This window comes from Chiloscyllium punctatum, chromosome 32, assembly GCF_047496795.1.
Source record: "Chiloscyllium punctatum isolate Juve2018m chromosome 32, sChiPun1.3, whole genome shotgun sequence".
Taxonomy (NCBI): Eukaryota; Metazoa; Chordata; class Chondrichthyes; order Orectolobiformes; family Hemiscylliidae; genus Chiloscyllium; species Chiloscyllium punctatum.
Window position 1 is genome coordinate 9,724,142 of NC_092770.1, and position 16,410 is coordinate 9,740,551.

At 41.3% G+C, this 16,410-nt stretch overlaps 1 protein-coding gene across 13 annotated transcripts in view; it reads right to left on the reverse strand.

Moving 5' to 3' along the window:
* The window catches only part of ppfia2 (PTPRF interacting protein alpha 2), a 549,829-nt gene that overhangs the window by 122,576 nt on the left and 410,843 nt on the right, over positions 1–16,410 (reverse strand). For all 13 annotated transcript variants that reach the window (XM_072551614.1, XM_072551612.1, XM_072551613.1 and 10 more), the window contains one exon: positions 12,886–12,976. In XM_072551614.1, coding sequence (XP_072407715.1) covers positions 12,886–12,976 — 91 coding nt within the window. The remainder of the gene's footprint in view (positions 1–12,885; positions 12,977–16,410) is intronic.

Below are 16,410 nucleotides of genomic sequence, written 5' to 3' on the forward strand. Positions count from 1 at the left end.
CTGTACTTCAGACTGTGCTTTATTCACACTGCACATTAGTCCTTCAAAGAAAAGTAGAAGACAGAGGGTTGTGGTGGAGGGTTGTTTTTCAGATTGGAGGCCTGTGACCAGTGGAGTGCCACAAGGATCGGTGCTGGGTTCACTACTTTTTGTCATTTACATAGGTGATTTGGGTGCAAGCATAAGAGGTACAATTAGTCAGTTTGCAGATGACACCAAAATTGGAGGTGTAGTGGACAGCGAAGAGGTTTACCTCAGATTACAACAGGATCTGGACCAGATGGGCCAATGGGCTGAGAAGTGGCAGATGAAGTTTAATTCCGATAAATGCAAGGTGCTGCATTTGGGAAAGCAAATCTTAGCAGGACTTATACACTTAATGGTAAGGTCCTAGGGAGTGTTGCTGAACAAAGAGACCTTGGAGTGCAGGTTCATAGCTCCTTGGCAATGGAGTCACAGGTAGATAGGATAGTGTTTGAGGTGAGGGATGCCATGGTCGTCCCTACTGATTACGCTTGCAGGAAGTGTACCCATCTCCAGTTCCTCCAAGACCGTGTTAGGGAACTGGAGCTGGAGTTGGATGAACTTAGGATCATTCGGGAGGCAGAGGGGGTCATCGATCGGAGCTTTAGGGAAGTAGTAACTCCAAAGATTGCAGACAGATGGGTGACAGTGAGGGTGACCCCCTGCGGCTGTTCCCCTCAAGAACAAGTATACCGTTTTGGATACTTGTGAGGGGGGGAGGGACTTACCAGGGGTAAGCAATGGGGTTCAGGCCTCTGGCATGGAGCCTGTCCCCGTTGCTCAGAAGGGAAGGGTGGAGAAGAGCAGAGCAATAGTTATTGGGGACTCGATAGCTCGGGGCACAGATAGGCAGTTTTGTGGGGGCGAGAGAGACTCACGTTTGGTATGTTGCCTCCCAGGTGCAAGGGTATGTGACGTCTCTGATTGTGTTTTCCGGGTCCTTAAGGGGGAGGGGGAGCAGCCCGAAGTTGTGGTCCACATTGGCACCAACGACATAGGTAGGAGGAGGGCTGAGGATGTTAGGCAGGCTTTCAGGGAGTAGGTTGGAAGCTCAGAGTTAGAACAAACAGAGTTGTTGTCCCTGGTTTGTTACCCATGCCACGTGATAGAGAGTCGAGGAATAGGGAGAGAGAACAGTTAAATGCATGGCTACAGGGATGGTGCAGGAGGGAGGGATTCCGGTATCTGGATAACTGGGGTTCTTTCTGGGGAAGGTGGGACCTCTATAAACAGGATGGTCTACACCTGAACCCGAGGGGCACCAGTATCCTTGGGGGGAGGTTTGCTAGTGCTCTTGGGGGGGGGGGGTTTAAACTAACTCTGCAGGGGCATGGGAACCTAGACTGTAGCGTTAGGGTGCATTACCTGGAGTGTAGGGAGGTTAGGAACATGGCATCAATCTCAAAGGAGGGTGCCTGTAAACAGGAAAGTGGCTTGAAGTGTGTATACTTCAATGCAAGAAGTATACGAAATAAGGTAGGTGAACTTGCAGCATGGGTTGGTACCTGGGATTTCGATGTTGTGGCTATTACGGAGACATGGGTAGAACAGGGACAGGATTGGCTGTTGCAGCTTCCAGGGTTTAAATGTTTTAGTAGGGTCAGAGGTGCGGGTAAAAGAGGGGGAGGTGTGGCATTGCTTGTCAAAGATAGTATTACAGTGGTGGAAAGGACGATGGAAGAAGACTCACCATCTGAGATAGTTTGGGCTGAGGTTAGGAATAGGAAAGGTGAGGTCACCCTGTTAGGAGTTTTCTACAGGCCTCCTAATAGTCCTAGAGACGTAGAAGAAAGGATTGCGAGGATGATTCAGGAGAAGAGTGAAAGTAATAGGGTGGTTGTTATGGGGGTCTTTAACTTTCCTGATATTGACTGGGAAAGCTATAGCTCGAGTTCGTTAGATGGGTCGGTGTTTGTCCAATGTGTGCAGGAGGGTTTCCTGACACAATATGTAGACAGGCCAACAAGAGGTGAGGCGATACTGGATTTGGTTCTGGGTAACGAACCAAGCCAGGTGTTAGAATTGGTGGTAGGTGAGCACTTTGGGGACAGTGACCACAATTCGGTGACTTTTACTCTAGTGATGGAGAGGGATAAGTGTGCACTGCAGGGCAAGAGTTATAACTGGGGGCAGGGAAATTATGATGCAGTGAGGCACAACTTAAGATGCGTGGCTTGGGAAAGTAGGCTTCAAGACAAGGGCGCAATTGATATGTGGAGCTTGTTCAAGGAGCAACTATTGAGTGTCCTTGATCAATATGTACCTGTCAGGCAGGGAGGAAAGGGTCATGTGACGGAGCCATGGTTTAATAAGGAATTGGAATCCCTTGTTAAAGGGAAGAGGGCAGCCTATGTAAAGATGAGGCGTGAAGGTTCAATTGGGGCGATTGAGAGTTATAAGGTAGCCAGGAAGGATCTGAAGAGAGAGCTAAGAGCAGCAAGGAGGGGACATGAAAAGTCCTTAGTTGGTAGGATTAGGGAAAACCCAAAGGCTTTTTATAGGTATGTCAGGAATAAAAGAATGACTAGGGTAGGAATAGGTCCAGTCAAGGATAGTAGTGGGAAGTTGCGTGTGGAGCCTGAAGAGATTGGGGAGACACTGAATGAATACTTTTTGTCAGTATTCACTCAGGAACAGGACATTGTTGCCGATGTGAATACTGAGTCACAAGTAATTAGAATGGACGGCTTTGAGGTATGTAGGGAAGAGGTGTTGGAAATTCTGGAAAGGGTGAAAATAGATAAGTCCCCTGGGCCTGATGGCATTTATCCTAGGATTCTCTGGGAAGCAAGGGAGGAGATTACAGAGCCATTGGCCTTGATTTTTATGTCCTCGTTGTCTACAGGAATAGTGCCAGAAGACTGGAGGATAGCAAATGTGGTTCCCTTGTTCAAGAAGGGGAGTAGGGATAACCCTAGTAACTATAGGCCAGTGAATCTCACTTCTGTTGTGGGCAAAATCTTAGAGAGAATTGTAAGGGATAGGAATTATGAACATCTGGATAGGAATAATGTGATCAAGGATAGTCAGCATGGTTTTGTGAAGGGCAGGTTGTGCCTCACAAACCTTATTGAATTCTTTGAGAAGGTGACTAAGGAGGTGGACGAGGGTAAAGCGGTAGATGTGGTGTATTTGGATTTTAGTGAGGCGTTTGATAAGGTTCCCCATGGTAGGCTACTGTAAAAAATATGGAGGTATGGCATTGAGGGTGAGTTGGAGGATTGGATTAGGAGTTGGCTGGCTGGAAAAAGACAGAGGGTAGTAGTTTATGGTAAAGGTTAATCTTGGAGTGAAGTTACTAGCGGTGTTCCGCAAGGATCTGTTTTGGGACCATTGCTGTTTGTCATTTTTATAAATGACCTGGAGGAGAGGCTAGAAGGTTGGGTGAGCAAGTTTGCGGATGATACGAACGTCAGTGGAGTTGTTGACAGTGAGGAAGGATGTGGCAGGTTACAGCGGGATATAGATAAGCTGCAGAGCTGGGCAGAAAGGTGGCAAATGGAGTTCAATGTGGGTAAGTATGAAGTGATTAACTTTGGTATGAGTAACAAAAAGATGGGGTACTGGGCTAATGGTCGGATACTTGGTCGTGTGGATGAGCAGAGGGATCTTGGTGTCCATGTACACAGATCTCTGAAAGTTGCCACCCAGGTAAATAGTGCGGTGAAGAAGACATATAGCGCACTGGCTTTCATTGGTAGAGGAATTGAGTTCGAGAGTCCTGAGGTCATGTTGCAGTTGTATAAGACTCTCGTGCAGCCGCATCTGGAGTATTGTGTGCAGTTTTGGTCGCCATACTATTGGAAGGATGTGGAGGCACTGGAACGGGTGCAGAGGAGGTTTACCAGGATGTTGCCTGATATGGTAGGAAGATCGTATGAGGAAAGGCTGAGGCACTTGGGGCTGTTTTCATTGGAGAAAAGAAGGTTTAGGGGTGACTTGATAGAGGTGTACAAGATGATTAGGGGCTTAGATAGGGTTGACCATGAGAACCTTTTTCCACGTATGGAGTCAACTATTACGAGGGGGCATAGCTTTAAATTAAGGGGTGGTAGGTATAGGACAGATGTTAGGGGTAGATTCTTTACTCAGCGAGTCGTGAGTTCATGGAATGCCCTGCCAGTAGCAGTGGTGGACTCTCCCTCTTTATGGGCATTTAAACGGGTATTGGATAGGTATATGAAGGATAGTGGGCTAGTGTAGGTTAGGTGGGCTTGGATTGGCACAACATCGAGGGCCAAAGGGCCTGTACTGCGCTGTATTTTTCTATGTTCTATGTTCTATGTTAACTCCAATAACTTGGTTAAATATGATTTTACTTTGATAATCCCATTCTAATTCGTCAGAATCATCTTGAATGTTTTTGAAGTGCTGAGCTATAATCACCTTAATGATCATTTCATATGCCTTCCTTACAACAAATGGATAGGCCACAACGAAGTGGCCTCTGGTGTCCTGTTTCTGTCTCTGTCCCTTTTTGAATGGAAGGAATATGTTTACAATTTTCCAGTCTGAACTTTGAAAAATGAACACCAATGCGTCCATTGGGTCTTTAGTCACACTTTTAAAAAGCCTAAGATGAAATTCATATGGACCGGTAGGCTTGTCAGCTAATAGCTCACTCACCTTTCTTAACACCATTTTACTCATATAATTTCATGAGGGTCCTCTCTCCCTTTCACTTCCTAATTCATAGTTGTTACTGAATTTTTTTAATGCTTTAATAGTGAAGAAAGGAGCAAAATATTTGTTCATTTCATCTACCATATCCTTATTACCAATATTAACTCCATAATTGTGAACTCTCAGGGACCAAAACTCATTTTAATTACTCTTTTTGTTTTTAAATTCCTGCAGAAGCTCTCGCTATCTGTTTTTATATTGCTACATAGCTTCCTTATATTGTAATTTCTTCCTCCTGATTCATATTGCAGTCATTTTTTTTCTGTTTTTTTACATTCTGGACAATCATTTGACCTGATATTTGTCGTTGTGCATGTATACGCTTTTCCCATAAGTTTGATGCTTTCCCTAATCAACCACAAATGGTGGTTTTCCCTTTCTTTATAGTAGCAATATCCTTATTTTGAGTAATCTGAAATAGCCCGTTAAATGTCTGCCGCTGCTTCTCCAATAATCTATCCTTTAGATTAATGTGCCAGTTCAGCTATCTCCGTTTCATGACCAAATTGTTACCTTTATATAAGTTTAAAATATTTATGGAGATGTTGCAGTACTTAAAAGTGTAGGGGCACCCATGATGGAGTTAGGAAGGAAGTTCCATGATTTTGACTCATTGACAACAAAGGAATGGCAATATAGTTCCAATTTAGTTTTGGTGTGTGGTTTGGAGGGGAACCTAGAAAGACGATGAGTCCCATGCAACTGATCCACTTGTCCTTCTAGGTGGTAAATCTTGTGGGTTTGCAAGGGATGGTAAAAGGAGGCATGATAAATTACTGCAGTGCATCTTGTAGATGCTACTCACTGCTGTCACTGTATGTCTGTGGTGAAGACAGCGAACACTGAAAGTAGTGGATAAAGTGCCAATCAAGTACGTTGGTCTGTTCTTGATGTCAACCTTCTTCAGTGTTGTTGGTGCAACATCCATTCAGGCAAATGGAGAATATGCCATCACACTCTTGACATATGGCTTGTGGATGTTGGTCAGTTATTGAGGAGACGAAGTGAGTTACTCATAGGTTAGTAAAACTAAAACCAACATCACTTGTGCCTCTTGCTATCATGTAATAAACTACATCTTTTTGTTAAGATAAGTGTCTTCTTGTTGAGACTTACTACGGTTCATCCCCTAACATTGTTAGTCAACCAGGCCATTAGACCAAGTATGGAAATCATGATTGAGGGCAGCACTCTACAAACTCATTAGCTGGTCGTGGTTTGGTCTATAGTGCATACAATCATGGTGAGGTGTCTCCTTGAACTGCCCTAGTCCTTGGGGTTTAGATACACCCATTTTTAGACTGTGACCCCTAGTTCTGGATTTCCTGGTCATCAGGAACATCTTTCTCTGTTTATCCTGTTTTGTCCAACTAGAATTTGTCATGCCTGTATGAAGTCCAGTTGGGCTTCAGTTGGTGCTTTTTTATGGTTATATCATTAATCCCACTATCAACTGATCCCACAGCATCCCATTAAGAATTAAACCAAAGTCATATACCTCTCCAGTCATTTTAACTTCGTCAAAAATCCCAATATGGATTCCCCTGGTTCTGGAATTGCCGAGTAAAACTGATAGCATCTCAGGATTAGAAGCAGCTTGGGGTCGTAACATTGCTTACGAGACAACTCGTAACTTACAAGACATAGTTGTCAATAATCTTAGGAAATATTAATCTGATTGACCTTCCTCACTATTTTATACATGTATTAACTAAATCCATTATCTCTTGATAGGCTTTAGTGTCTGGTTCCTGAGGGAAAGTTAATAACCAAAAAAGCTTTGTGTCTGCAAGCTATCACGAAAATTACTTGTTACTTTTCATCTGCCCCAATGTCATTTGCCCAGAAAAAATAACACATTCTTTCCACATACTGGGCCCAGTCTTAGGCAGCAGGGTCGAACAAGTCAAGCTTTCCAAACAACAGTATGATGTCAGAAATGTTTACCACATCTCAAAGATGTCTGTTGCAAGCAACTCTCTTCAAAATATGCTTTACTCCTATTGCCATTGAAATAACTCCACAGAAACTAGTGTCCTGTCACCAAATTAACCTTTATATACACATGGAGGGTCTTTAACTCTAGTAGATCCTTGAAGGAGTCAACTCCCAGGTTGTCTGACACTCCGGTTTTTACCAATAGCCAGCGCTCCCTGATTGGGGTTGTTAAGCTGGTCCAAACAGTGAACTCATTCTCTGACACCCATCTGGCTGACCTCATTACAATCACTACACTGACCATTTGGTTGTAATTTACATTTACATTATTTGATGTATATAGAACTGAATGTGTTACAATCACAGTTCAAATACTGAATGAGAAGAGATTTATTTTTTGTTATTTAAAAAGGGAAAATATCAACTTACAAGACATAGTTGTCAATAATCTTAGGAAATATTAATCTGATTGACCTTCCTCACTATTTTATACATGTATTCATTACAGGGCTCTACGAAACATTTTAAGAAGGGATCAAGAAGAGTTACATAGCTGAGGCCTTAGTTTTTAATTATCAGCATATCATGATATTGAATTGAAAATATAATAAATGTATGGCAGATACATCAGAATATGATAAAAGACAGAAATGGTTTTAAATTCGAGACATTCATAACCATACATAGTTTTCCTCAAATAGCACATTAAAGTTGACAAGTTAAATTATCAAAATATTTCAGCTCAGAATGAGTTGTGCTTTGGCTCTAGCAGTTTCAAAAATGAATGAATGTTGGCAGACATTTCTTCTTCCTAATACGGCATAAGTAATGCTGAGAACAGTAAAATAATAAAGTGAGAATGAAGAAAATCTGATTCTTGATGTGAGAAAAAGTTTCATAATGAGCCTGTCAAGCATTAAATGCTGTCTGCAGCAATTAGTTTATTTCTATGCATTTCCATCTCATTAAAGTTTCAGATCACCTTGTTTGTAAGCCAATTCCAATTCTCTTTTCCTTCCCTGAGAATCTAGAAGGTGAACATTTCTGACATGTAAATTAGAAAAAATGCAACCTGGCAACTGCAGCTTGCTAGGTGTTTCTCCCATCCATCATCCAACTACTTCTTAATAACAATGTAACTGCATGCTCCATGGTCACCATACTCCTCAACCCTTTGTCCATGGAAATCAACATCAGCAAGCCACCAGCTCCACCACATCATGAAGCCTGGTCTTCAACCAATTTCCACACCACTTCAGTGCTTTAACACTTTACTCTGGAATTCAGGAACACTGAGACCTCTGCCAGATCATTATATATGTAAAAGGACATAAATACATCTCATGCTTTCTCACAGACAGTTTGTAGCTTGTTTTCTTAGCAGTCACTCACATTGTGCTTATTTGGGGGCTATCAAGCCTCCGTGTGCTTCACGTTGCTTTCTGAGTACACACTCACTGACTTCAATATTGACAGATATGCTGTCAGTGTATGTGTGGCTCACTTTGCTTTCTTAGTGCACAAGGTTTTTATTGCTTAGTTATGGGCTACTGGTCTCTGTGGTTTGCATTGCTTCTTTATGCAGAAAGAAAGGCTTATTATATGAGAAGCACTGAACAAGCAAAGAGGTGGACACATAGCAATGCAGCTCAATGCTATGTCAATGTCATGCGTATAGAATTTGCCAGTAGAATACATGGCAAACACATTGCCAGTACCTTAAAACAATAACCATCAGTAAAAGTCAAAGGTGACCAACCCTTCTTGGGGTGAAGGGGCACTGTGGTCAGTTAGGGCTACTACCATAGTCAGTTAGCAGGCTCATCTGATTCCAGTCCAGGGTTTTTAGCCATGGCCAGTAAGGCACTTGGTTCTACCAAACTGCAGGGCTCCATATCCCTGCATTATAGGGTTGGGGCACAGTCAGTTCTGCAAGCAAGTGTTACCACTCTATGGATTAGTTAGATCAGGCAGGGTACCATGGAGATATCAGCTCAGGAGGTGGACAAGGCCTTCCTGCAATGAGACAAATGGTGGATTAATTATGATGGAAGTGGATGAAACAGAAGTTCGTGGTGATACATGAACAAGAGAAGTGATGAAGTGTCCACAGTGAGTGAGTAGGAAGTGCAGGGGTCAGGAAGGGTTAAACATATGGGAGGATGAGGTGGTGAGTCCAGCTGAATGGACATGCTGCATGCAATACTGAGAGTTATAGTCCAAGGAGCCTTCTTGAGATTCAAGTGTAATGGCACATTTCGAGGTGGCATGATGGCCTATGAGCTTCTGGTAGCAGAGAGAAGACAGTGGCCCCAATCCTTGAAGAGCCCAGAAAATCATTGAATTTTTTTCTGCACTGCTGGGTGTTCTGCTTCATTCAGGAAATAGCACTGACCTAGGCTACAATTTCTGCCCGGGTTGGTTTGGTTTGCTGGTGTGGCCTCCTGGGTTGACCAACTGGAAAAACAACTGCCCTCTTTTTCACTACCCTTCTATCAACACTTCCACATCCCTGTCCATGAAGCAAGGAGCAAGATTTACTTTATTTTATCTGGGACATGTCCTGAATGCAGAAACTTGCAACACTACCATCATGAAATAGTGTGCAGCTAGACTTTAAATATGGTGTCAACTGCATGAATGCTGGAAAATCCCACTTGTGTCCTTCCAGCCACAGAATTTCCTAAGAAATGTGCCACAGTACTTGCATGCTTAATTAATGAGATGATGACTGGAAGATTGCATGAGAAAAGTCATTCCAAGCGATGTGAACAGGTTCCATGAATCTCTCAACAAAACTTTAACTGAAAAAAGTACATTTGCCCTGTGTGTTGACTGGATTTGGGGATTGCCAGCAAATTGGTTGAATACTTTAGTATATTTTCACACATAAAAATATTGAAAATAGTGATGTATTTACATTTTGTAACTATCAATTTTCAGTGCTGTTTTTTGATTAATTAAAATAACTTTTTTGAAGCTAATTTTCAAACAATAAGTTAAGTTTAAAACAAAAGCTTATTAATAATTGTTAATTACTATCTGAAGAAAATAGTTTGTTAAAGGTTTCAACTGTGTTTTTTAGGGAAAATAAAAGCTGAAAAATAGGTAGTTTGGGTGAGACAGAAAACAAAATTTAGAATTAGAAAAAAAGAGAACTGAGGATATTGGAAAGATAATCGTCAAAATTAATACCTCAATTTTTGACCCCTTTAAGTTTAATATGCATTCTTGATGTCATGAATTGTCTGTGAGAAATCTGCATAAAAATTATTTATAATTAGCTGTTTATCAGTGAGTATTTATTGCTTATTTATTCCTGAAACATTCGAACATCATTGCAGGTTTACCTACATCACAAAGACTTCAACAAAATGGCAGGTCATCATCCATCAAGGGAAATAGTAAAGAGCAATAAATAGTGGTCTTGACAGCGATGCCTACATTACATGGATAAGTGAGAAAGATGTTAAATCACAGAACTGTTACAGCGCAGGTGGTGGCCATTTGGCCTATTGTGTCTGCGCTGGTTCTCTAGGTGAGCATTTCACAGTGCTATTCTCTTGCCATCTCTCTTTAACTGTGCATGTTCTTTCTTTTCAAATAACAGTCCAAGTCTCTTTTAAATCTCTTAATTGAACTTACCTCCACCATAGTCTCAAGCGGTGGTTTCCAGACCCTAAACACTTTTTTTCACATCATTTTTGCTTCTTTTAATAGTTATTTTAAATCTGAGCCCTCACATTCTTGATTCTTTTATGGGTAGGAACATTCTCTCCCTATTTTCTCTTTCTCATGATTTTGAATTCTTCAACCAGCTCTTGTCTGAGCCTTCTCTTTTCCAAGGGGCATAGTCCCAGCTTTTCTAATCTATCTTCATAACTGGAATTCTTCACGCCTGAAAGCATTCCCACAAAACCAGTCTGCACTGCCTTCAATGCCTTTACAGCCTTCCGAAAGCATGGTACCAGAACTGGATGCAATGTCCAGATGAGGCTGAACTAATATCTTGTCTAACTTCAACATAATCTCCATTCCCTTGTACTTTATACCCTACTTAAAACAATCTTAGGAAACTTTATGCTTTATTAACTATTCTCTCAACTTGTACTGTCACGTTTAAAGGGCTTCACACAGGCCCTTTCTGTCTCTGTATCCCCCCTTAGAGTTAAATCACTTATTTTATATTGATGTTCCATGTTCATCTGGCTAAAATCTACTACCTTACACGTCTCCACACTGAACTTCATATGCCACTCATCTGTTCACACCACCAATTTTACTGTATACTTTTGAAGTTTTACACTAGCCCCTGAACGGTTCACTATACCTGCAGGTTTTCAAATTTCAAATTGTGGCCTGTAATCCAAGATCTAGATTATTGATATATATCACAAAAAAAAAGCAAGACTTCCAAAACAGACTCCGGGAGACTTCTCAAGAAGTGTGCCTGTACATAAGAAATATTCACTAAACATTACAGTTTCCTATTGCTCAGCCTTTTATTAAACCCATGTTATTACTTTCTCTGTTATTCCACTAGTTCTAACTTTGCTCATAAGCTTGTTGCGTGGTACAGTATCAAATGCCTTCCATGTGCAGCACATCAACAGGATTGCCTTGATCAACACTCTCTGTTACCTGTCATCAATCAGTTAGTTAAACATAATTTTCTCTTAAGAAATCTATGTTTGATCTCCTTAATCAATCCACATTTTTACATATAATATTTTGTACTGAATTAGTATTTGCAGAAGTTTTCCAATTACTGAAGTTAAGCTGAATTTGCTTTAGCCAGGTGCCAACTCACAGACATCACCTCCTACTGCCCCCTCAACCACAACCTTACCTCCCATCGCCAAACTATCATCTCCCTGACCATCCACAACCTCATCAGCTCAGGGGATCTACTATCCACAGCCTCCAACCTCATTGTGTGGGAACCCCACACCACCTGGTTCTACCTCTTACCCAAAAGTCATAAACCTGACTGCCCCAGTCGACCCATCGTCCCTGCCTGCTCCTGCCCCTCAGAACGTATCTCCGCATACCTTGACACCGTCCTGTTCCCCTTGCTCCAGGATGTTCCCACGTATATTCGGGACACCAGCCACTCCCTCCACCTCCTCCATGACTTTTGGTTCCCCAGCCTATAATGCCTCCTCTCCACTATGGACATCCACTCCCTGTACACGTCCATCTGCCATGATGAAAGCCTCCAAGAACTCTATTTCTTCCTCTCCCATCGACCCAACCAGTACCATTCCACCAACACACTAATTTGATTGGCTGAACTGGTCCTCACCCTCAACAATTTCTCCTTCAAATCCTCCCACTTCCTTCAGATCAAAGGGGTAGCCAGGGACACTTGCATGGGCTCCAGCTATGCCTACCTCTTCATCGAGTATGTGGAACAGTTCATCTTCCACAGTTACACCAGCACCATTCCCCACCTTTTCCTCCGCTATATCGATGACTGTATTGGCACCACCTTGTGCTCCCATGAGGAGGCTGAACAGTTTATCAACTTCACGAACACCTTCCACCCTGACTTCAAGTTTACCTGGACCATCTCAGACACCTCACTCCCCTTCCTAAACCTGTCCATCTGCACTTCCAGCGACTGACTCAACATGGACATCTACGTCAAACCCACAACTACCTGGACTACACTTCCTCCCAACATCTACCCCCCTCCCCCCTACCCGTAAAAATGGCTATCCCTTACTCCTAATTACTCTGATCTCCAGCGTTTGCAGTCCTCGCTTTCTCCTTATCCTTATACCATGTTTTTTTGAAAAGGACATAATGTCCTCTGGCACTACCCCAGTCTAACAAAGAGCAAAAACAAATTGCTGGTATCTCTGCAATTTCCATTTTCATGTCCCTCAAAATCTTGAGTGTATCACATCAGTTCCTGTTTCCTTATCTTAAAAGTCTAGAAAGCCTATCTCATGCTCCAATGTTATAAATTTTAAAACTCTGTAGCAATTAAACTTCTTACTCTTTTGCCATGACATCAGTAGCATCTTCCTCCTTGGTAAAGACAGAAATAAAGTATCCAAGGGTGCCACTCGTGTAAATTCCCCTTTTGGCAGCTAATCAGCCCCAACCCTCCATGTGCCACCTTAAACCAACCTAGACATATGTTTATCTAAACATTTTATGATTGTACTTAGATGAATTTTATCGAAGCTTCTCTTTCATGGTCAAAATAAACTTGTTTTGCTGAACACTTACTTTTTCTTCAATCTTCTATCTTTTTCAGCTTGAGTTCCGAGTTTTCCCAGCCCAAGGGGATCTGGATTACCAATCTCTGTGTCAAAAATGCCTGTTGAAAGAAAGTGTAAGGTCAGGGCAACAGGAACAGCATAAGCAATATGCTTAGCCAATTAAGTATAAATGTTATACTGCGGAAATAAAGATTGCATGCTATTCAATCTTATTTGTTTTGTCCTTGTTAGTTTGAGAACTACTGGAAGGAGCAAATGATTCAGTCAAACTCCATCTTAAAGAACACCAAATTATTTATGTTAATGGGTTTCCAGATCGCCATAACAATACTGGATTCACACTGATGTGAAATTGCATTTTGTGTGTGAAGTTCAATGAAATTGTGAGTAAGAGATTAGAGGTGTGCAGAGTCTATAAAAGTTCAATATAAGAATGAATTTAACATTGCGGTAGAGTTGGTAGTAGGAGACACACTCTTTGAGAATGTTAAATTATGGTTACATAAGGCACAATTGAAATCCTGGAACAATAGCAATATATGAGAGATAGACCAGTGCTGTAATACAATTGTTGGCTGTATGAGCTAATGTGCATGTCATTCAATGACAACGTAACTGTGCTAATAATTTTTCTTGAACTACCCTTGCATCTAACAAGCCAAGTTGGGGCAAGCAAGGCTACTGAAAACAACAGGTCCATGAACTGCATGAGGACTGCTAGCTTCTCCAGACTTTGAAGGATGAAACACAGACACAGATTTCCATCTCCTGTGGAAGCATCAATTGGCTATCAAAATGGACAAGATAGTTTTGTTTGCAGATGAACAAATTTTTCTGTGCTTCTTGTGCCATTTTTCTGTGGTATTTTCATTGGTCAGGAAGGTTTTGGGTACAAAACATGCTCCCCATTATCAGGACCACAGGAAAACTGTATTTGTCCTGTAAATTATTTTTATATGCTGGTGCAGATTTGGAACCCCTCCCCATTCCCTGGAAAATTCAAGACTACTGGGAGAGATTTGCTGAAGACACGGTGACACTGTGACAAGTAATTGTAAAATGTCTCTATTATAGGCTATAATGTAATGTATTGTGTCTTTAATAAAATTGTCAATCAGAGCTCTGTCCTGCAAAGGTCAGACCATTATATTAAGCATTATTTAAGCATTGACAAGCAGTTTTATATGTTTCCTAATAGAGGAAGTGCCATAATTCATTCAAATTCCCAAAACAATGTGCTAGCAAACTCTTCTGCCATGTTTGTGATGATATTTAAATATTCTTTTATGCTTTACCTTCAAAAGAATGTTTCTGCTGTTCAACTTTTAAAAGAAATCTAAGCACTTGCTTCTTTCCATTGATTGTCAGGCAAACTGTTTTGAAACAGAAGTATAATGCCACTTGCTATTTCAGATTCAAAGTCTTGTAGCTGCAATTAAATATTGTGAAAGCTTTGGCTATTATGAATGCTTGAAAGAGTTCTATAAGCTCCTCAGAAGTGCTTAGCCCAACAGCTACGAATGACAGAGCCATCTGAGAAATGGTTAATGGTTAAGAACAATTACATTAACAATCTTTCTTCATTGCATTTTCTGAGTATGTGGTTGTTTATATAATTTCACAGCCACTGAAGGGATATTTTTCTATTTCTTTTCAACAGGAGTACAGTTCTTTGTAATATTAATGACAATGGTTTCAAAAGAGAATTTTATTAAATTGATGGAAGTTTAATTATTTTTAAACTGCATTTAAAATAGCATTCCATTGCTATTTCATAGCTCCTGATGACTGTGCAAATATATACTTGGTGAGTCACTTTGGAAGAAACATGAGGGCATGGAGGGGAAAAGGGTGGCATAGGAATATGAGGGGACATAGACGGAAAATGAGATGCCTTGCAGATCTTAGAGGGTTGGAAAGAACCTGGGGATATGGCAGGCATATGGAGGCAAAGGAAGTTTGAGAGGACATGAGGATTGATGGGTCGGGCGTCAGGTTTAGATGACATATACAGAATAACATGGGGAGCTGAGCTGCAGTCTCCAAGAACTTACGCAGGCCTTCTAACCAGGCTGCATCTGTATTCACCATCCATCTGCACTCGAAAGGTGCATCCTGACTCAAAGTGAGTTTAATGTGCATGTTGGAAGTTGAAAAGGGTCTGATGCAGTTTTTGGACTTCTGACATGAAAATATCCTATAGTGTAGTATGGAAATAACTCCAGAGAGACTTGAAAAGGACTTCAAACTCACAAAATGAGTTGATTTGGATCTTCTCTGGCATTGCATTATATGGTAAATTTCTTGTGCAGTCACCAGTTCCTCTTCTATTTGTTTTATTTGGACTTCCAGAAGGCATTCGACCTCACAAAGGTTACAAAATAAGAGCCCATGAAGTTGGAGATAGTATATTGGATAGAGAATTGGCTTACGGGCAGGAAACAACAAGAGTGGGTAAAGGGATTCTTTGGCTGGCGACCTGTAATCAGGAAGGTTCCACAGGGGGCATTGTCTCAGTTTACAATATATACTAACAATTTGGCAAAAGTTAGCAAACTTACCATCTCCAAATTTGGGGATGACAAAAATAGGTGGAAAGGCAAGTTGAGAAAGAGAGAGATACAAACAGTTTATCGAGTTATTGATAAATTAATTAAGTGAAGAGAGCAGAAAATTGCCAAACTGAATATAATATGAGAAAACATAGCGTTGTTTATTTTAGAAGGGAGAACAAAAGAACTGAGTATTATTTAAATGAGAAAGACTGCAGAAAACTGCAACATAGAGTGACTTGGGGGTACTTGTGCATAAACATAGAAAGCTAGCACACAGCTGCAGCAGGAATCAAGAAAGCTAATGGAATGTTGGCCCTTATTTCAAGAGAGTTGGGGTACGAGAGTGGACAGATCTTACTGAAACTGTACAAGCTTGCTGGAGTACTGTGAGCCATTTTGGTCCCCCTATCGAAGGAAAGACATTATTTCATTGGTGGCAGTTTAGAGAATGTTCACTCGGATGATCAGTGGTATGAAGGGATTGTCTGATAAGCAAGATTTAAACAGGTTCAGACTCTACTCCTTGGATTATAGAGTTGATCTCATTGAAACTTAGAGGATTCTTAAGGGGCTTGACAAAGGAAATGCTGAGAGGATGTTTTTCCTCATGAGTGAGCCTCGGACCAGAAGGCATAGTTTAAGACTCAGACAAAGATGCATTTTCTCTCTGGGCTAAGAGTCTTTGGAACTCTGTGGCATCGGGAGCTTTGGGGGTCAACTTATTGTGTATATTTAAGGCCAAAATAGATAGATTCTTGATCAGTCAGGGAATCAAGGGTTACATAGAAAACACAGAAAAGAGGTGGTGAGGACTGTCAGATCAGCCATGATCTTATTGAACTGCGGAGCAGGATCGAGGGACTGAATGGCCTACTCCTGTTTTTATTTCTTATGGTCTAAATGTTAGACCTCCATTCAAGTCAGGAGGAGATAACATTCAGGAAACGAAGGCAAATTAGTGTACCATCTGACAGTGA